The sequence below is a fragment of the Lithobates pipiens genome, unplaced genomic scaffold (genome assembly GCF_037356315.1).
Source record: "Lithobates pipiens isolate NorthernLeopardFrog02 unplaced genomic scaffold, aLitPip1_a1.2 Scaffold_13, whole genome shotgun sequence".
In the NCBI taxonomy this organism is placed as follows: domain Eukaryota; kingdom Metazoa; phylum Chordata; class Amphibia; order Anura; family Ranidae; genus Lithobates; species Lithobates pipiens.
The window spans coordinates 505,194,642-505,217,409 of record NW_027507718.1 but is presented as its reverse complement, the minus strand read 5'-3'; the positions used below and the strand labels follow the sequence as shown (position 1 = coordinate 505,217,409).

At 43.0% G+C, this 22,768-nt stretch overlaps 1 protein-coding gene across 1 annotated transcript in view; it reads left to right on the top strand.

The window, feature by feature from the left end:
* The window catches only part of ATRN (attractin), a gene marked incomplete in the record, with an annotated part of 385,746 nt that overhangs the window by 289,916 nt on the left and 73,062 nt on the right, over positions 1–22,768 (top strand). Inside the window, 1 exon segment of the mRNA XM_077478033.1 lies at positions 833–911. Within this exon segment, the coding sequence (XP_077334159.1) occupies positions 833–911 (79 nt within the window).

The following is a 22,768-nucleotide window of genomic DNA, read 5'->3' as shown; positions in this document are numbered from 1 at the left end:
CTTTCATGGTTTATTGCATTAGTCTCTATGTACCCAGTTGGTCATAGCAAACACTTTATACCTGTTTATACAGATACATTTTTTGTTACCTAGCACTTTTATCCATTTAACACAAATAACCCCCCAAATCATCCCTACTAGCAAAAATACCCACCAAACAAAAAAATTCCCATCCTAGCACAATTCCCCTCCCCCAACACAAATCCCCCTAAATCACCACTCCTAACCCCCCCCCCCCCCCCCCCCCCAAATTTGAAAATTATTTTCCTAGAGCACTTCTTCCTTACCCCCTGCCACCCCCCCCCATCTCCCTTCCCCCAATCTCTTTGCAGCGCCCCCACCTCACATGCCACAGTGCAGAGGGCAGCCGCCCCTCCTGCCCACCCCTTGTCCCGCCCCTGGATTAGCGGTATTGTGATAAATGCAGTATTCTATCAGGTTGTGTTTTTTTTTTTTTTGAATTTCTAAATCAGAAAAAAGCTACAGCGACACTCCCGTCTCATATCACCTCTTCATTGCTTGGCTTCTTACATGTACAGATTTCAGAGATAAATGCTGTAATACGGAATCCTCACCTACAAATGATTCTTACAAGGGCTTGAGAAATCCAGCCTCCATGCCTGATGTTGTCCTGTATGTGCTGCACTGTATGCTGCGTGAAAGCACATGCAAATGCAGAAGAAAACATTGCTGCAGTCCCGTTGCTAAGTAGTAGAGACTTCAGGGGGGACAATAGTGACCTGAAGTCTGGGTTTCCCAAGCCCTTACTAATGCTATAAGTAAACCAATACATGTATTAAGAGCTTTGTATTTTTATTTTTTTATATTGCAGTTGTTTCCTCTCCTTGCTTCTTGTTGCTGCTGTGGTTTGGAAAATTAAACAGAGCTGCTGGGCATCCAGGAGAAGAGAGGTAAGTGGATCTGTCATAAATGTACTTTTAGTGCAGTTCTGAATTTAATTATTTATTTTGGTCTTAATATTTGGCGCTAATCACTGCCTTTAAATTGTTTACAAATATAAGTCTGCAGGCAAAATTGTTGCCTTTTGCCTAAATTGTATTTGTGCTTTACCCATTACCAATATGTTTTTTTTGGGGGGGGGGGGGGGGCAATAATCAGAAATTGCCTTCCCCTTGCTTTCCCGCTGGGTTTGACATCTTCGGCCATCTTGCTTGGCCAGTGTGGGGGTGACGGAATTCCGGCTCATTCACACAAGGTTTCCGGCAGAGTCATACTGGAATAGGAAAGGACTCTCCACAAACGCTTGTCAAGGGGGGAAGAGCACATTTGTCTTTGGACTTTTTATTTTTGACAGTGATGTGGGATTAGAACCCCTGTCAGGTTTATATTGGGAGATTCACCCTCTTTTTGTCCTGTTATCGTCGTTCTCGTTAAAGGGAACATAAAAAAAATAGTTTTGAGTTGTCTCCATAAAAGTAATAGAGGGGAAATCTTCTAATATATCTTTATTTTGGTGGTATTTGATCACCTCTGCGTTTTTTTTTTTTTGCTCTATAAATAAAAAAAAAAACAGTTTTGAAAAAAGTGATCAGTGCTAAAAGAAAAAAAATGCACTGTCACTGTACTAAGGGCACTGGCTGGGAATGGATTAAAGTGTTACTAAACCCACAACAGTAAAATCAGTCTGTATATACAGTAAATCATGCTTGTTATACTCACTGTAGAATCTAAGGGGTTAATCCTCTGCATTGTGTAAAAAAATTGTTTGATCCTGTCTTCTCTCATCTTCACCTTCTTTCACTGTCTCCAATTCATCTTTGGATATTATTGAGGGAGGGGGGATAAGCTGCACATGCTCAATCTGGTGTGAATTGCTGGAGTTTTTTTTTTCTTCTTGGGAGGGTGCATGTGATCAGCACCGGGCCAATCAGCACTATCCAGACAGAAGGTCAGGGGTCCTGCAATATTATAGGATGGTGAGAGCAATATGAAAACTCCTCCTACAAACTTTAACTAGACACTGATAGAAGTCACAAGACTACTATATACTGCTGATGAGAGAAGATATTTAGCAGTTTATATACATTTATAATTGGATTTTCATGTTCTGTGTACTGTGGGAGACCAGATATAGTGAATGCAGGGTCCTGGGTTTAGTAACACTTTAACATCCGGGCATTGGTTAACTGTGTGGCTAGCCTGTGTTTGTGTAGTGTGGGAAGTGCTTTTACTAGTGGAAGACATGGATCAGTGTCTCTGCTTTATTGGAACACAGGATCCATGCCTTCTGTACTCGTGGAATGGCAATCTGCCTTGTTTATATAGGGTTCTGCCTGTTTACCGACACATCAGCGGGACGAGGCAAGCTCCCCAGAACCAGAAGTGTCAGATTAGGTACCTCATCTAGCACAGAACAGCCACCCTGCTGCAATAAATGTACCGTGGGCGATCCACAAGTGATTCATTTTGCAGGGATTTCCTTACTTCCTGTTTTGACTGTGGGACAGGAAGTGAAGAGATATCTCCCCAGTGGGACGCAGATGGTAAAATAAAATAAAAAAACTGTCAGTTTTAACCCTCCCTTACTCTATCCAAAATGGAAAAATAAATTCTTTGCTTACAGTTCTACTTTAACAGTACCCTTCACTGGAAATGCCTTAGCTCAGTTATTTGAAGAATAGATGTCATAAGGCAAGGTCATACATGGGTCGAATTTCAAAAGAATTTTCGTTCGTATTTCACACCATTACTGATCTGCAGCAACAGCTGATTTTCGCGTGGCTATCGAATTTAAGTAATCGGACATGTTGGAAATTTTTAGAAAAACAAATGTTTTTCTAATCAATGATGGGAGAATCGTGCGAGAAATCTAATTGAAAAAGAAGTGTGCATGTGCAAGAAAAGAAAATTCCCGGAAAGAAAAGATTCCCAGCCAGGAAAAAATATTTTCTGTAGCAACAGGAGGTGAAGGCCTGGTTGCCTGAATTTTGAAATCATTGGTGGAATCATCGGATCACAAAACGCAAGAAATTTTCTGATTTTCAAAAGCATATTCTTTCAAAATCTGGCCATGCACGGGCAGCCTAAGTGTCCATAAACTTTCGGCCATGTTTATGTAGGATCCTCCCTAGGCACAGATGCACAAGCACAGGTATTCAGAAAGTATCTATACTGTACCAATATAAAAATGTTGGGTAATGCACTTTTGGTAGACATGACCGTTCATTCTAAAGCCCACGTGCCATCATAGTTATTTGACCAGAGACATTTGTTGGTCTGTACATATGCTGTCTCTGTATATATTGTTCATGCCTTTCTACAGTCTGTTTGCTGGTTCCCAGCTCTTAGGAAGGGTTGTCCTTGGTGCGTCAGCTGGAAAATTTCTAGCTAATACGATCTTGTCACTTTTTCTGTCCCGAGGCTCTCCATCAGCGCTTTTTCTTTTTTTTTTTTTGCTCCATCCATTTTACTACTCCAAATTGAGGGTCTCTTTCTCGAACTCTCTGCATTCTTTACAGCGTGTCTTTTCTCGCAGCTGTCACACGGGCCTCGTTACTGCCGGATATCGGGTCACTTGATGTGTGCCGCAGTGTGTGTGCTGGAGGCAAACTTCCTTATACTCCCACTGCACCTCTGAGTGTTCTTTACAACTCCTATGATTGTAACTCGGCTCGTACACAGGCAGTTACAGATGGCCGCTGCATAATCCACCTGCCTATTTTATATACCCCAATAGACATCACTAGGTTCTCTCCTTGTGGCTTGAGCTCTTTTCTGTTTTCTTGAATGTTTTTGTTATCATTAAAAGCGGAACTTTTATTCATTTGTTTCAACTTTCCATCTATTAAGGCCCCTTTCACAAGAACGATCCGTTCAGGTCCGCCTGTTTTTTTTTTTTAGGTGGACCTGAACGGATGCTCCATAGACCTCTATGGAGGGACGTATGTCAGCTGACATCCAACCCGCTCCGATCCGAAAAGGCAAGACGGAGGAAAAACCAATTTTTCCATCTGTCATCGGATCGGGTGACGATGGACTCTATGGTCCGTGTTCATCCGATCCCCCATAGGGGAGAGCGGCGCTCTGACAGGTCCATCCCTGCGCAGTGTGCAGAGACGGACCTGTCATCTGCCTGCTCAGCGGGGATTGAAGGACACATCCGTGTGAAGGAGCCCCAAGTCTTCTGCCCTTGTTGTTTTTAACTTTGGATAGTAAAACATTTTTTGTTTTCCTAGTAAATACCTTATACAGCCCACTTCCTGTTTCTTGTCTGGGAACTGGGGGCTTCAATTATAATAACAGCCAGGGACACAGGTAGCTCCAAGTCATTCTGGCGCTCTGTGACTGGATCAGCAGCACAGAGCAGCCTAGTAAATCATCCTCAGAATAGCCAGTTAAGAGGGTTTTAATAACACTTTCACTAGTCCTAGCTGGGCTGCCTGATGTACACCAGTAATACTAAAGACTGCATGTTACTTGTCCACCAGAGACCCGGCGCAGCGTGGTGGGGCAAAATTTGATTGGGATGGGGAGGGGGTGTTGCGATTTTCAGTCTTGCCTAGGGTAGCACAAAACTAAAATTCACCCCTGGTCACAATGTCTAACATGCAGGTGTGTATTAGCTTGTATTAGCTTGGTAGCAGTTACCTCACCTGCTTGCACTGAATGATAAAAAAAATGATAGTTAAATTAAAGCTGAACTCCGAGATGAGCACTCCTCGTGTATTTTTCCTTGAATCTTGATGTGATTTGTGTATTTCTTCCAATACAGTAATATAGTGTGAGACTTTCCCTCTGTGCAGGAGCTTCCTGTAATAAAGACCGCTCACTGCTGATCTCTCTCCTTCTGCAGGGTGACTGGTCTCGTCTCCGCCCCCTCCTGTCATTTTCTGCAGGCAGGTGATAGTAGGTGGGGGCCTGCTGTGCCCCTCCCACAGCTCTGCTCTTCGCACAGGCTGCGTACAGCACAGTGATGATGTCACTTCTACTTTAACTGCGTAGTGCCAAACATTTTTAAAGTATAGTGTGTGTATATATGTATGTATGTGCGTGTGTGTATGTATGTATGTATATATATATATATATATATATATATATATATATATATATATATATATATATATATATATATAATAAAATGTATATATATTTATCGGCGTATAACACACTTTTTTTCCTTAAAAATCAGGGGAAAATCATGGGTGCGTGTTATACACCGATCTCCGCTGATTGTGAGTGGAGCGGAGCGACCACCGCCGGCATAATCAAAGCCGAGTGTACTCTTCTCCTCTCGGCCCCCTCTCGCAGTCATGCCCAGTTCCGCCATTGTTTTATGTTCATAGGGGTGGGACTGCGAGAGGAGCAGAGTCTAGCTGAGTACACTTTGCTTTGTGTTCATTGGTTGCGCTCGCTCCTCTCTGCTCACAGTCAGCGGAGATCGGTGCCAATTTTAAATAGCTGGCAATGTTGCAGAGACACAAGGCTGCAATGATACAAGGCTGCAGATGGACACTGATAAGGCTGCATTGATGGGCATTTAAATGTAAGTTTTTTTTTTTTCCTTAAACTTCCCTTCTAAACTTGGGGTGCGTGTTATACGCCAATAAATATGGTATATGTATTTAATGTGTGTGTATATATATATATATATATATATATTTATTTTTTTGTGTATGTATGTATGTATATGTATATATATATATATATATATATATATATATATATATATATATATATATATATATATATATATATATATATATATATATATATAATTTGTGTGTATATGCCATAACTTCCATTTTTGGGTAGAGTAAAAAAAAATTCTTTGCTATTTGTGTTGTATTAGGGAGTCTTTAGCATTATTTCACCCACAAAAACATTAAATTATTAATTTCTGAGACTAAAACATGTTGTCTCTTGGAATTCCCAGCCAATACAAGATTTTCACCATCCCCCATGGCATGTGGGCCTTTCGGGGCCGTATAAGTACGTAACGGCTTTAACCTTCGATAAGGATCTGTGCTGCTGGACAGTGACAGAGGAGCTCTGACAGTAAGGGGTGACTAATGGTGGGACTTTACCTAGAGATCGCAGCGGCCGCCACCGAGCACAAGAATCATTAATGTCAGAAGGATGAAACTAATTACCTGCAGATTTAGACAGAATTACATTGTGATAACGGACATCTGGCTCAGCTATGGCTGCTCAGGGAGTGTTCAATCTATTCGAGGCATTCTGGAAATCGGTGTTAACCTTCTCCCCTGCAGCATTATTTGACCTTTGAACCCTGGTCACGTTTACTGTGCTGATATCTGTAACACGAACAATGCTGTCTTTACACAGCGGCATATATGATATTTGTAATAAGAAAGGTTTGAAATGGAAAAGGCTTCCTTCATTTAATCAAACTGGTTCAAATGGCAAGAGTGTAACGCACTAACCTGGACTATTGGCCACAAAACTGAATGTGATTTGGACAGGAATTGCACAGCATTCCTGTTCAAATTTCATGAGATTCTCTTTAGTGTGACTTGTGCCCATGTATTTTGTATGGGCTCAAATTTCAACGCAAAGGTATTGGTTTTGGGTATATGAGCATTGTTAAGAGTACTTGTGAAAATACTCAGTATCAGCACTGGTGCAACCCTATTAGATGGTATTTTTAGATAAAAGCTGCTTTGCCAGCCTCTCACTGGACAGGAATATGCTACGAGGATAAAATCTTCCAGTCTGTCTTATGCCATTGAGCGGATCCTTTAACCTTCTTTCTTCCACATTTTTTTTATAGAAACTTGCCCAGCAAGTGTGCTGGTGCAGTGTGGTGTCCCTTTCAATGAATGAATGAGTGTATAGCCCTACCTATGCAAACTGAATTGCCTCAGGACGCTTTTGCTTTAACACTGGAGGATACCGGGCTAACTTGTATTGTGGTGCAGTATCACAAAGTTCTGCATGCACTATTTTTTGGCAACTCCCATGAGTTGAGTGTCACAATTGGGATGTATTAGAGTGGAGACTGTGAACCAGGCCTTCTCGTTCAACATCAGTGCCTGACCATGATCACAAATGGACTTCTGGAAGAATGGTCAAACATTCCCATAGACACACTCCTAAACCTTGTGGACAGCCTTCCCAGAAGATCTAAAGCTGTTATAGCTGCAAAGAGTGGGCCAACTCAATACTTGTGGTAATATAGTGTATTTGTACATCATAAATAAGACCATTTCATATTCCATTGTATTGCTTTAAATCCTATCCACAGGTTGATGTGTTTCGCAGCTTCTCTCTGTTTCCTAAGGCCCCATGTACACGGGATGCTGTTAAAAGTACGTTCAGATGCAGTTGGACACTTTTTTTCAACTGCCCCTGAACTCATTCAATGTTATCCTATGCGACCATGTACACAGTCTCATTTATTGCCGTTTTTATGCAGTTGCGTTTAACAGCGTTTCTTTGGAAGCAAAAAAATGGGTTCAGACGCCGAAGCTTTCCATGTTTCAGATGCCAAACGCAGCTAAACGCGGCACCGGCATTTAGACGGGTTTTCTTGTAAGCATTTTTAAAGGTACCCTATATTGTAGACCTAAAAAGAGAAAAATATGATGGAAAACAATGAAAAAAATAGAAAAAATAAAGGAAAAACTAAAATACATCTGCGCGTGTCGACACCAACAGACGTTCCTCTGGTGACACACTCTTCCTCATGTTGGTGTCCATGCGTGTCGGACTGGGTCATACTTTTTCAAGTAGAAGGTCAAATGTGGCAATGGACATGCGTGTGAAACAAAAATAAATTTGTCGGGGTAGGTACACAGCTGTATGTACATGTTTACAAAATATCCTGCCGACATTCGCTGCGCTATCAAAGGATGGGTCCAAAAGCAACGAACTCTGACTCTGGCCTCTCACGCAATTTTCAACGTCTAGCCTCATCAAGAGCAATGTCAGGAGCATTTCCTAACATATGCTCATTATGTGATCCATTTCCAAAAAAAGCACAGAAATAGAGCCAAATACAAGTAGACAACTGCTCTCTGCTGCTGCTACTCACTCTGGTCAAAATGGCTGAAATAGTTAACTTACAATGTTTTTTGAGCTTTGGGAGGGTCTTAAATTAGGTAATCTTAATAAACGCTTCTAGACACAAACACGGCTAAACGGGCATTTTAAACGCCGGTTTCAAGATGTCAAAAAAAAAAATGTTCAGGGGACTTTGCCTCAGTGTCCCATGTACATGGGGCCTAAGGATCAACATGGACAGAAGTCACTGACCAGGGGCAGTTTTAGGTCTATACATTTGTATACCTTGTATTAATGTTGGGGTCCCTCACTTGGGCGCCCTCTGTTTTTCTGTGTATCCTAGACTGTTACCTGCTGAATCAGATCTGAATGGAAAATGGGCATCACATATGTGACATCAATGTTCTGTTTTTTTTTTTTTTTTTTTTTTCCCCTCTTGTGATGGAGGAAAAATGGACCCATGTAATCCATATAGGAGGCTGGATGTAAACAGACATGCACCATCCTTATGTTGTAAAGTGCTGCGTAAACTGCTGGCACTGTATAAATCCTGTTTAATAATATATATTCACCCAAATCTGGTTAGGTGTGCAAAAGCGGACCTGAACAAAAGCTTCTTGTGTTCAGTCTGATGAACCTGAGTGGAGCTGGATGTAAACGGATGCACATGTGGCCACCAATAGGGTTACTTTGCAGTCCGTTTTTGACCTGCCTAATTGTGGATCAAAAATGGATGGACACAAAACCCATGAAAGAACTCGTACATATCCATTCCCTATTTGCAAATAGAACATATGCCATTCAGATTATTTCTTACAGCTATATGGAGTCTGAAATGACCTGAAGACATTACTAAAGGTTTTTTTTTTTTTTTTTTTTTTTTTTTACCGCCATATCTCTGACTGTTGGGCTAAGTCTCTAAGCAAGCAATAGGAATTGTAAGGTTTATATTTAAAGCGGAACTTCAGTCACTCCTTATTTTTTCTTATGACCACTTGGCTATTATGCTGCATTGTCTTAGATTCAGATAAACACCTGCTTGGTGAATCCAGCATTGTCCTGTTGCTATCTGATCAGATACAGCAACCCAGGTCCTGAGCTGCCATCTTGGTCTTCAGTCATCTAAAGCCAGCTTCCTTTTCTGGGTTCAGGCAGCCAGCTGCCCTCTGATGTCTGCAGCTCCACTCGCCAACCGCTGTGAATCCCTACTTCTGAAGCCCCCCCGGATATGCAATTCCAGGAAGCTGAGATAGCAGGGACACCTTATTTTCTCCTAGGTGAGAATAGCAGCAGGTGGGCGCAGTCAGGCCAAAAAAAAATATGGCGGTTTTACATTGCAAATAGCAGCGACTGTGCACAGAGGCTTAGTGATCGGGGGGGGGGGGGGGGCACCGAAGGTCCACTTTTCATTAAAAAAAATATTTTTTGCTAACTGTTTATAGTATACCACCATGTAGACCATTGCCACTAAAACGTTGATTTTCACACTGGTTACATTTAGGTAATCACTCAAAATGTTGTACTTTTCCTTGCTTTCACTCCCAGCAACAATGTTCTCCGGAGACCGCAGAAAAATTCTGACCCCTTTGCATAATTGAAAACAAAAACATTTTGACTTTAGCTACACTTCAGTATGTTTACCAAATTGCCTCTTTAAGCCAATTACCAAATAGTGAGCTTATGTGCAAGTCTGTTCTTCTTCCGGCCTCGGTGGATAAATGGACAAAATAAACGCAAGATTTCCAGAGTGCCGCTTTCCTATTGAACATCTTTTATGGCTCTTGTGTTAAGATCCACATTAATGATGGTTCCCTGTTTTCTGGCCTATAATTCAGCTTAATAAGAGGCTTCTTTAATTGTGGTGCTTAATGACTTACAAGTGTTCCACTGATTTAATTATCTATAAATAATTCAGATTGTTTGGCTTACAAACTAGTTAAAGACTCCTACGTTGGGCTGGATTTGGAATGCAGGGTTGTTAAGTGGCCATGAATTATAGATTCAGTAGTCCCGTAGCCAGTTCTTATCAATATTTCTACTAAATTGTTCACTCACGCTCTAAATAAAATACCTTTTTGTTCTTTTTTCCATAGATTTTCAATAAAACTGTAAAAAGTAGAAGTTGGAGGGGGCAGAGTTTTGTGATTGTTGATGTTCATTTACACAGTGACCACTTTGCCAAGCTTTATATTGTAATGGATTCTTTTAATGCAGACTAAAATTGGACGTGGCCTTGTCTCTCTAGCTGTTGCTGGTAATTAAAGGAGCTCTCTAGTCAAAAGTTCAAAGCTGAAGTCCAGGTTTGGCCGTTTTTACAAAGTTACATTGGTTCAGCTTAGGACTAATGTACTTATGTATATGCCATAGCTGTGGGATCCCTATGGAAGCTCAGGGAGGTCATACATTCCCCTCATCTCCAGAAGCTTTGTTTGTTTCACCAGCTGGTGCAGCAGGAGAGCGCTGGATAAGGGAATGAAGGGTTCCTTTGCACAGACGCTTCCACTTTGTTCTGAATGCTTTAAGTGTCATTTTTGTCTGCTGCTTCATTCTTCTGCTATCATCAGCAGGAGTCACTTCTGACAAGTTTTCCGAAGACCAAGAGGAAAAAGGTGACATGTGGGATCTCCAGAAGATTGACAGTCTCATCTCTGTCCCTGTGTGCTCTGTGAAGGAGGTGTGTCCTTTTCCTCCAATCAGCTCTCCTCGCTGTGCTCTGCAGAGTAACTTAAGCGCCAAACAATCCCCACCCCCCCAGGGCGGCCAGCCAGCAGAACCTCTCCCACCCTCTGTCTGCATGTCGGTCCGACACTTTCCCCATCTACGTGGCGGCTCCTGCATCTTCCTCTCCATCGCTGCGGCTCCTCCCCTCTTCCTAGGCTTCCAATAGAATCTTCGGGATTCGAGAACCAATCGGGTGATGGGTCTCAAGACTCGCTTCCTGATTGGCTGGGAGGAGGTTCAGTGTTACAAATAGTGAATATTCATTCGCTATTGTAACACACCTGGGTGGGCTCGTTTGCATTCTCAAGCCCAGCCTATTTTGAAGCCTGTTAGAGCCTCAGGCTCTAATTAGGTGCTTCTAAAAAAAAAAAAACACCCACCCTGTTGGAATTCATGCGTCCGTTGTACTGCATGGGGGGCGGTGCCCTGCACCCTAATGGACGGCCGCCCCTGGGTACAGTGTTGCGTGACCACGCAGTTGTCAGCTGAAAATTGGCCTGGGCAGGAAGGGGGTTCAAGTGTTTTTTTTTTTTTTTTTTCAGTGATCAGATAGAAAGGGATCTCACTGGTATCCTGCAGTTCGGCTTTAATGTAAAATAATTTCCTATCGGCATGCACCAGCATTCTGATGTGATTTTTAGGGCCCATTCACACCAGATGCAATGGGATGCATTTTTGACTGCACTCCAACGGTCTCTACAATAGAGAAGTCTTTGTAATATGTCAGTCAGTGTCCTCTCTTTCAGAAGGTCTGTAGAGGAGATATGTATCTTTCTTTATCCAAGGCCGCATTTCCAAATTACTTTTAGGAATTGGTTTTAGTAGAAATTGAAGAATCCTTTGTTCGATAATACTTCAGGAAGAGTTGTTTTATTCAGAAAGATAAGCAAAGACATATGGCATGGTGATGGCCTCAGAAGGAGGAAGAGACATCTGATGTTACATTCTCCAAAGTGTGGAGTTCCTTCTCTTCCCACCTCTCTTCCTCACTACCATAACTCTTCTCCATTCTTATACTGTTTCATAATGTTATGTCAGCATATCCTAGAATAACACCTATTCTTATATGGCTTCAGTATAAAGTTAAGTTATATAACTCCACCCATTGTCCTGACACAGTAACTCAAAAATAGAAGTACCTATACAGCAAAACCATATCTCTCTGTCCCTGTGACCTTCAAAGACTAACAATACATTATAACATTCATGTGTATCATACTATTCAGAAACATTTATCACTTGGAAAATTTTGAGTTAAATAATAGTTTAACAGCCAGCTGCATTTTTATGCACTGCATATGCACAGAAAAACATGCAAGTTGCGTGAAAATGCACCACATTGCAGTAGTGCACATAGAAGACCAATGAAGAAATACTATGACTCCAAAGGGAAATGCAAGCTTAGGAAAAATGCACAGCAAATGCACATAAAGCCCTCCAGCACTGAGATGTCACTGCTCCCACTAGTCCCAGGCTCGCTCTTCCATCCTGGGTCTGTCTGTGTATGCTTGAATGGCCGGGCTCCGTTGATGTCACTCTCGCGCACATACATGGGAGTCACTTCATCACAGTAGAGATCGGGCGGAGTAATTGTACGCTGAGCTCCACATTTGTGGTTCAGTGTACATGGCACCTGGGAAGCATTTATGACTGAAGAGATTGATATGGTCTCGTCTGTTCTTAGTGGTTCTGCACCTAAAAAAAAAATATTAAAAGCCAGCAGCTACTAATATTGCAGCTGCTGACTTTTAATAAAATCACACTTGCCTGTCCCAGGGTCCAGCGATGTCGGCGGCAGATGACGAGCGATCGCTCGTCTCTCTGCTGCCCCCGCCGCCATCCTCTGTCAGGGAATCGGGAAGTGAAGCAGTGCGGCTTCACTGCCCGGGTCCCTACTGCGCGTCTCTTCTGGTGCCCGCTGTGTCCTGGGAACTGTGTGTTTCCCAGAACACAACGGGGGGGGGGGGGGGGGGGGGGCGGGGGGTCTGCGGCGGTCTGTCCCGGAAGTGGGTGCAGATACCTGGATTATCCAGGTAACTGCACCCCCCTCCCCCCTGAAAGGTGCCGATTGTGGCACCGGAGGGGGGAGGGATCAGATTAGCGGAACTTCCCCTTTAGGGAGGAGAACCGCTTTAAGAAAGGTAAAAAAAAAAAAAAAGGATTTTTTAAATATTTACGTTTAAGCCTCTGTTCACACCGGTACAACAATGAAAACATTGAAATTACATAACAGGTCGCACGCTATTGTCGCCAATGGAATTATTCAAATCAGTGCGACATCAACTCTCTGGTGCCGCACCAATTTAATAAAAAAAAGTTCCTGCATTATTTTTGCCAATTACAGGGGCGACTTGCATAAACATCTGTGCATGATGTTGCAGAGATGTAAGTGAAATCTCACCTGACATCGCACTGACATGTGACTTTGAAGTCGCGCGATTTCAAGTGATGTTGCATGATTTTTAAAGTTGGATTTAGCGTGAAACGGAGGCTAATACAACTTTAAGCTGGCTATAGATGCCAGCCATTTTGGCTAATTTCTGCTGAATGAGACCAAAATGCGAGCCATGGGTGGCCATGCAAGCACCACCTGGCTCAACAAAAGCATATTCATAAAATCGAAAATGATCAGCTTGAACAGTGACTGCATTGTATTGGATTCAGGCAGGGCTGCTGTTAGAAACCGCAGGGCCCCGTACAGACAACCTGGCACGGGGCCCCAAAATGCCAATTCTTCAGTTCTGAATAAACACAGGGAGTGATCAGTACAGATCGCTCTGTGTTTATTCAGGAAAAGAAAGGGCTGGTAAATGTGACCTATTTACCGGACACTTCTCCCACTCTCCACCCTGAAGGATCCTGTTGTGTGCTTGCGACTGCTGGCAGGAAGGAGAGGAGAGAAGCCGGAGGCACTGCGGGGCTAGGGCTGGCACTCTGGGGATCCTGGGAAGCGGGGAGAAATGTATGATGCACAGAGAGGGCGGCCAGAGTGATGGTGGAGTAATAACTGGAACTGACCACCCGTACGGCTCTTTGCAGCAGCTCTGAAATCCAATGGGAGAGAGAGGAGCAGATGCCAACTTTCAACTGCTGCAGAGAGAGCCATACAGGAGATTTATTCCAGTAATTTCCCCTGCTGGCCAATCCACCCTGCTGGCCCAGACCCCATGCAGGAGAACCAGTGCCATCCCCTTATTCACGGCCTTGGATGCAGTCGCTATTCAGCTGCCCTACTGTATTCAGGCAGACGTGGATACCGTGGTTGAATGCAGTAATAAGCTGTGAAGAGTGCTGCTTAGTGTGGAGGAGGGAAATGACCTGTGTATACAGTACTTGTTGTAAAGCTCCTAATTTTATGTACAAATGGAAATAGTCATATTTGGTCTTTAATAAGCAGGTTGTGCTTTCTGCATAGTGCTGCCCTTGTGACTGAGCGTCCATCTTTTACACTGTAGTGATCCTGATGTTTGTATTGATAACACATCTGGAATGTGATCATCGACGCATTTTGCAATGTAGACAGCCCAGTGTGTTGTGTCAGTCTTTGAGCAGGTTTACATTTGAGGAATGGCTTTGTGTTGCGGTGATATGTTCAGAATCAGACGGTTCTGAGTCTTTCTACTGATATGCATCTCATTCCGCCCTGAAGATGACTGCGAGGGAACTCTGTGATGTATCGCCTGCTACAAATCCTCCCTCTGATAGGAGAAATTCCATTTTCAAATTGCTCCTTAAATAGCACTCTCCTGCTTTTACTAAGTGCTCCCTAGCCCTGCGTCATAAATTATATCCCCATACCTTGCATTAACACTGCTGAATGTGTCAGTGCACACAGGGAAACCAATTACCGGCTATAATTTACTTGTACTATTTATTGGTGTTTAGCCCGGTTGCAGTGGATGAAATATGGACCCGGCAGTCACAACAGAGCCCGGTGAGCCCAGCTTATCAGCCAGCAGAAGTACATCGGCGTGACACTTGCTAATAATTGATTTTTGTCTGGGAACGTCGTCGCCCGTATGTCACATGGCCATGGTGGGAGAAAACAGTCAGGCTTATAGAGGAATGTGCCTTTTTTGGGGGGGGGGGCTTTTAAAATTGTGTGAGCTTTCATCTGAAATTTTATTTTTCTTCGTTTGTAAGGGCCTCGTACACACTATGAAAATCGGGTAAACCTTTTCATCCAAAGAATTTTCATATGGTTTTCTTATAGTGTATACACATCTTTCGACAGTCGATGCAGATTTTTTTTTAAAGTGGATGTAAACCCACTCTCATCTTTTCTAAACTACTGCAATATTGGTTATCTAGAAGGATATACATGCCTCCTGCATGTATACTTATTATCTGTCAGATGTCTCCCCTCTGTCTGCTATGAGACCCGAAAAACTGCAGATTCTGTGGGCGGGTCTGTTTTCCAGGGCTCAGTGGGTGAAGTCGTGATGTCAGTAGACTCACCGCCCACCTCTACACTCCCCTTGTCAATATGCATTTTCTCCTGTGTATTTCTTACACTGAACTCTGCTATGATCACTAACATTCAGTCAAAACCCAGAAAAGTCCCCACATGACTTAAGCATGCCAAATCATGCTGAGGTGTGGAACAGCCAATCCTGGCAGAGCAGCAGAAGAAAGGAGTGGGAGGGAATTTAAAAAAATAATGCATGTCTTAGGCTAGTGCACGAGATATGTAAATCACCTGTCAATCAAAGCAGGGGGGAAGAGCGGACAAAGATTTTACAGTTTGTCCGTTTATTTCAGTGAAAAAAGATGATTGCTCAGAGCTGGATTAACTCTGTGGCAAGATTGGGCACAGCTGATCTGGAATCCCATACTCTATATTGTGCCAGACAAAAAAAAAAAAAAAAAAAAACCTTTTCGGGTTTACAATTCTCGAAGGCACGAACTCCAAAAATGTTCTCATACGGGAACAATTTTCATTTAGTGCACCGTTTTCCTACAGGAAAAATCAGAAAACAGAGACTGCACATGATCAGAAACAAAACAAAAATTCGTAAGAATTTTCATTCTTTGGATCCGATTTGCTGTGAAACAGCGAGGGAAAAAAAAGAACGACCGTTCACTCCGATTTTCTTATAGTGTAACTTCACTCTTAAGATAAAAGTAATCTCAAACATTAAAAGCTGTAACATGGTAATGTAATTTCAAAAGTAATTTTTTTATCTGGGTGCCCCTACCCTGTAGTGATCATTTAAAGTATATGTGAACCCTCACCTTGTAAAACACATTTAGTTTTCAATTGAAATGAAAGGCACAACTATGTATGTATGTGTGTGTGTATGTATATATATATATATAAATAATAGTGCATCTCACAAAAGTGAGACCCCCTCACATTTTTGTAAATATTTTATTATATCTTTTCATGTGACACCATTGAAGAAATTACACTTTACTACAATGTAGTAGTGAGTAGAGCTGCACGATTGATTCTTAAGAGTCGTTATCGCAATTTTTTCCCCATTGCAATCAGGACAAAAGTATTTCCCGATTCTTTCTATGCAGAGAATTCTCTCTGCTCTGCTGAAGCCGACAGCCATCAAAAGAAAGGAAGAAAAAAAATATGTCATTCTGCCAAGTATCACAACATTCTTTAGCAGTGGAACAAAGTCTAAACATTGTAACAATTTGTCAAAGGAATAGACTTCTGTGTGTAAATGAGGAAAGTTTAACCAGTTAAGGCCCCTTTCACATGGAGCTGTCAATTTTTACTCCTCCGCTTGCTCAGCGGAGATCGCTCCGTTGATCCCCGCTGAGCCGGCGGATGACAAGTCCGTCTCTGCACTCTGTGCAAGGACGGACCTGTCAGATATATGCTGTCCCCTATGAGGGGATCGGATGATTATGGACCTCCTGTCCATTTTCATCCGATCCGCTAGACGGATGGAAAATAGGGTTTACATCCGTCTGGATTTTGCGGATTGGATGTCAGCGTACATGTCGCCGCTGACACCCGACGCTCCATAGAGCTGTATGGAGCGACCGTTCCGATCCACTGAAAAAAACTGACAAGCGCATCTGAACGGTTGGTCCACATTTGTGAAAAGGGCCTTGACACTAAACCTTTTTCTGACATTTGTTGGTTTCAAATTTTTATTTTTTTTGCTAGAAAATTACTTAGAACCCCCAAACATTATATATATGATTATAATAGAATATGACTGCGTCATAATGCCCAACACGTTTCATGTATAGCACACTACCTCAGGGGAGGATGCTCAATAGTATCTACAAAATATAGAATATAATTAGTCTAATATAGCACTAGGAGTAACAGGAACAGGCAAGATTGCCAATCCTGGGTACTTATTCAAGATGAAGTACATCAGTGTAAGTTGAGTATGGTGTCAAGGCCAGAAAGGTTTGTCTCTCCCGGGAGATGAGGTACCCTAAGGCCAAGCACCAGCAGGGTGCACACACAGGGTCCCCAGAACACAGATCACCAATTTTCATGGTGTTTGCAAATGAGCAAGGTGATAATATTCAACAGATCTATGTTGAATAAAAATAATATCCATGAATGATATAGTAGTTAAATGGGGTGCATTGAGGATCGATGGAGAGATAAGGCCGTGGTGACGATGGAACTATGTGCAGGTGTAGTTATGGTCGTGAGCCACAAACCAGGGAGACAAGAATGAAAGTGTGCAGAGCAAACCATGACCAATTCCAAGGCATCAAAACGCAGTAAAGAAAAAGTGACTCATTGAAAGAGGCATTGGGAAAGGATAGCATGGTAATTATTTTTTATTCAACATAGATCTGTTGAATATTCTCACCTTTGCTCACTTGCAAACACCGTGAAGACTGGTGATCTAAATAAATCCAAATAAATAAATGGGACACGGGTATAATCCTCTGCAGTCTTGATTGTTCCTACTTCCCTCACTCAGTATTAACATTATGCTGTGCTGTTCCTGTGTTTTCACACAGACACTGAACTGATGGTGACCGCTGCTTCTGCTGCTGCTTTCCCCTCAGTCCATGCCTGCCCTCTTCTCAAAACCTACTTGCAGGAAGAGGCAAGCAGTGAAGAGGCTACTATGACTGATATTACTCTGCCAGGGCCGGAACTTTATTGCCATTATCTGCAAATGTGAGCGGGAAGGAGTTTGTCCACCTGAAAGCCAAATTAGAAAAAATAATCCCTCCATTATACAGCCTCCTGGGCCCTTGTGACTACACAGGACTCGAAGGCCCGCGGAGGAAGAGGAAAGCAAGAAATTGCCTATAGATGAAGAGGATCAGTGCCGTCATAAGACAGTACAGCCGGCCCTCCTGCTGTGCAGGTGCCCGGGCCCTGCTTTTGAACTGACAGGGCCAGGTACAGGAGAGCTGGCTGTACTGCCTTATCGGCAGCCCTGGCAGAGCTGTTGATACGTTTTCAGTACTCCATCAGATAGAGCTGCATGATTCTGGGAAATCTGATAATTTTTTGCTTAGAATAAAGATCACGATTCTCTCATGATTCTCACGGCGTAACATCATCTTTCACATTATACAAAAAAATTGGGCTAACTTTTCTGTAGTTTTAATTAAAGTGTTTTTTTTTTTTTTTTTACCAAAAAATTGCATTTGAAAGACCGCTGCACAAATACAGTGTGACATAAAATATTGCAGCAACCACCATTTTATTGTCTAGGGTCTCTGCTAAAAATATATATATAATGTTTGGGGGTTCCAAGTAACTTTCTATCAAAAAATGATCTTAACTTGAAACCAACAAGTGTCAGAAAAAGGTTTAGTCTTTAAGTGGTTAACTTTCCCTCATTTACAGACCGAAGTTCATTCCTTTGATCTAAAGAACAAAACCATACAATGTTTATAGTTGGCTCAGCAGCTGAGGAATGTTGTGAAACTTGGCAGTTTTTTTCTACATTTTTTTGGTATAAAAAAACACTATTAGTGTATTTTGATTTGTTTTCAAAAAAGTTATAGCGTCTACAAAATGGGGGATAGATTTATGTAATTTTTATTATTATTTTTTTTACTAGTGATGGCGATCTGAGTTTTTTATTGTGACTGCGACATTATGGCGGACACATCACACCAATGACATTTATACAGTGATCAGTACTATAAAAATGCCCTGATTACTGTATAAATTGCACTGCAAGGGCAGGAGTTAAACACTAGGGGGCAATCAAGGGGTCAAATGTGTCTTAGGGGGTGATTCTAACTGGGGGAGGGGGGGGTTGGGCTACAACTAACATGACAGCGATCACTGACCCCGATGACAGAGCTCAGTGATCTGTCATGTCACTAGGCAGAACGGGGAAATGCCTTGTTCACATAGGCATCTCCCTGTTCTTCCGCTCCCTGACACGATTGCGGGCACCCGGAGGGCATAGAGTCCGCGAAACCCGCAGTCACTGAGATTGCGGCGCACCCACAATGACGCATCTTAAAGGGGATGCACCTGTACGCCAATTTTCCACGCCATGCCATTGTGCCAACGTATATCATTGTGTGCTGGTCAGCAAAGGGGTTAAAGGTGAAATAGAGGAATCTAAGGCCAGTCAAGGATTACCGTTATAGAATAAGAAGCTACACATATTTAAATAAAATGTTTGTATTGCTGTGTGTGTCCCCGTTGGGGTGGTCCTTCCTCTCTGTATACCTTGGTTGTTACTAAGGATGAGCTCCGGTGTGTTCTCACAGCCCACGTGCAGAGCCCGCCAGGAAGTCAGCACTGCGCTAATGGCAGGCAGTGAGACATTTCCTGATCTCTGCAGCCGCGGGACAATGGCTCACTGCTTGTGATTAGCGCAGCGCCGACTTCCTGGAGGGCTCTGCACATGGGCTGTGGGAACACGGCGGAGCTCATCCTTAGTTACTGCGTCTGGAAGCGAGAAAAGAATCTGAGATTTTTGAGTTGACGACAAGTTTTTTTTTTCCGAAGGGAAAACATGTTTAGGTTGTTAAAATTCTATGTAAATCTCAACTTTTTTATGTAACTCGTGTTTGCTGCCGGACTTCTTATATGATGGCTATTAACTAATTTCCTATTTTATATCTTTATTGTGTCCTTATTTTCTGAATGATTTAAAGTGTTACTAAACCCACTACAGTAAAATCATTCTATATGCAGTAAAGCATGCTTGTTATACTCACTGTGGGTTAATCCCTCTGCATTGTGTATAAAGGCTGTTTGATCCCATCTCCTCTGATCCTCCTCCTTTTTCCACTGACTCCAGACCATTTTATGAAAGAACAGAGCATTAGGGGACAAGGCTGCACATGCTCAGTTTGGTTTGTATTGCTAGGGTGTATGTGCTCAGCACAGTGCCAATCAGCACTGTCCAGACAGAGAGTCAGGGGAAAATTAAAACTTCTTCTACAACAGGGATATGCAATTAGCGGACCTCCAGCTGTTGCAAAACTACAAGTCCCATCATGCCTCTGCGTGTCATGCTTGTGGCTGTCAGTCTTGCAATGCCTCATGGCACTTGTAGTTCTGCACCAGCTGGAGGTCCGCTAATTGCATATCCCTGTTCTACAAGCTTTAAAGCAGACACTGATACAAGTCTTCTATATATTACTGAAGAGAAAAGGTGTGTGTATGTATGTATATGTATGTGTGTGTGTGTGTGTGTGTATATATATATATATATATATATATATATATTATACAAAATAATTGCTTTTCCATGTTCTGTGTACTCTAGGACAGTGGTCATCAACCCTTTCCTCAGGGCCCACTAAGTGTCGGTTCACACTGAGGCAGCATGACTTGCAGCAAGACTGCCTCTGGCGACCTGGACACGACCGCTGCGGTGACTTGCAAAACAACTTCTCTATAGAAGTCAATGCAAGTCGCCCCCAAAGTCGTACAGAAACCTTTTGTGTTGCTCCGATTAGAATGGTTCCATTGTACAGAACGGACGCCACTTGTCAGGTGGCTAAGTCGCCTGACATGTCGCCCCAGTGTGAACTGACCCGTACAGGCCAGGTTTTATGTATTACCTTGGGGGGGAGATGCAGACTAGAATACTGCAATCGCTGAGCAGCAAATGATATCACTTGTGATGTATTTCAGTTATCTTGCAAACCTGGCCTGTTAGTGGGCCCTGAGGACAGGGCTGATGACCACTTCTCTAGGAGACCAGATATAGTGAATGCAGGGCCCTGAGTTTAGTAACACTTTAAGTTCAACTCTTTGAACTGTATTTCTTGATTCTATATCAGGTTGTAGCCTTCCCAGGGCCACACTGAAAAGCCTGCTGAATCTCCTGCGGATTATACAGAGCTCTCATTAACAGTTATATGAGTAATCTTTCTGATTTAGCACCGTTGCATTGTTTCCTGGATACATGTTAGTCCCGTAAGGGTCGAGCACTAGATTAAATAATCCTCTTTTATATAATGCATATTTACAAAGCAGCATCTTCACTGCTCCATCCACCCCCCTCCCCCCCCCCCCCCTTCCCAGCTGTGCACGGCTCATCGGTTCGCGTTCCCAAATCTTTCCAGAGTCACATTTAAGCCGCCGCTGAGCTGAAGATCGCGACCCCGACGGTGGCTCACAAATGCCGCACTTTGCTCGGAGCAAAGTCAAGACATTTAGCAAGTTTAAAAGTAAAATGTCACTTGTGCTAAATTACCTAGTGGCACCATGGAGATCGCCGAGAACAAAGGGAGTTTATTTAAGATAACAGCAATAGCCGGTTCCCCATTAGAACTGTCCCCATGGTCCAGATTACACAGGCTCAAATGGAAAATTGTAAATTCAAGAGAAGATGCAAGAGAGCTATTCATGGTCATGATAAATAATTCATATGCTCATATTCCCCATCTCTGATGTGCAGTGTGAGTTCTGACCAAGACTTCTGCCGTGTTTAATATTCTGCTGTAAGCATTCTGATATCCATCTGTGGCCGTGGTCACTATCCAGCTTTCCTCGATCGGTGTGTAGCTCTAGATGAGTCCCGCAGGTCACAGACATGGTCCTCCACATTCTCTAGTCTATACCTCTTCACCAGGCCACCCCTAATATTTTGGGTTGCAGCCTCTGAATGAACCTTTCTAAAAACATGTTATTTTAAGACTGAACTCATAAATACCGTATTTATCGGGGTATAACACGCACCGGCGTATAACACGCACCCCAAGTTTAGGAGGGCATTTTAAGGAAAAAAGTTTTAGGAGGGAAATTTAAGGGAAAAAAAAAACATTACATTTAAATGCCCGTCAATGCAGCCTTATCAGTGTGCATCTGCAGCCTTGTCCATCATTGCAGAATGATCAGTGTCATTTGCAGCTTGCCCAGCGCTGTTTGCAGCCTTGCAGAGTGTCATTTGCAGCTTGCCAGTGTCATTTCCAGCTCGCCCAGCGCCGTTTGCAGCCTTGCCCATGTTTAAATATCCCGCCGCCGAGACAGACCGAGTGAGCACCGCCGAAAAAGGCCAAGCCGAGTACACAGTACAGTCGGCTCGGTCTTTTTCGGGAGCGCTCGCTCCAGAAACAGCAGGGAGGCGGGACTACGAGCGGAGCTGAGCGGTCGGCTCGGTCTTTTTCGGCGGCGCTCGGTCTTTTTCGGCGGCACTCAGTATTTTAGACTCACAGACAGTGGGGATCGGCGTACAACACGCACCCACGACTTCCCCCCGATTTTAAGGGGGGAAAAGTGCGTGTTATACGCCGATAAATACGGTAGGTATGTGCACATTAAGTTCTGCACCACAGCTTTTATATTATTATTTTTTTTATAACTATTTCTATAGTCTGAGTTATGGGCCGTTTTCTTCTTCCAATGTTAGACAGGCCCTGAATACTGTAGACCAGTGGTCATCAACCCTGTCCTCAGGGCCCACTAACAGGTCAGGTTTGCAAGATAACTGAAATACATCACAGGTGATATCATTTGCTGCTCAGTGATTGCAGTATTCTAGTTTGCATCTCCCCAAGGTAATACATAAAACCTGGCCTGTTAGTGGGCCCTGAGGACAGGGATGATGACCACTGCTGTAGAGAATGGCACTGCGGGAAGGGGGTTGAATGATGCTGGGTGTCATTGGCCCCTATTAAGTAGACCACTGCTGGA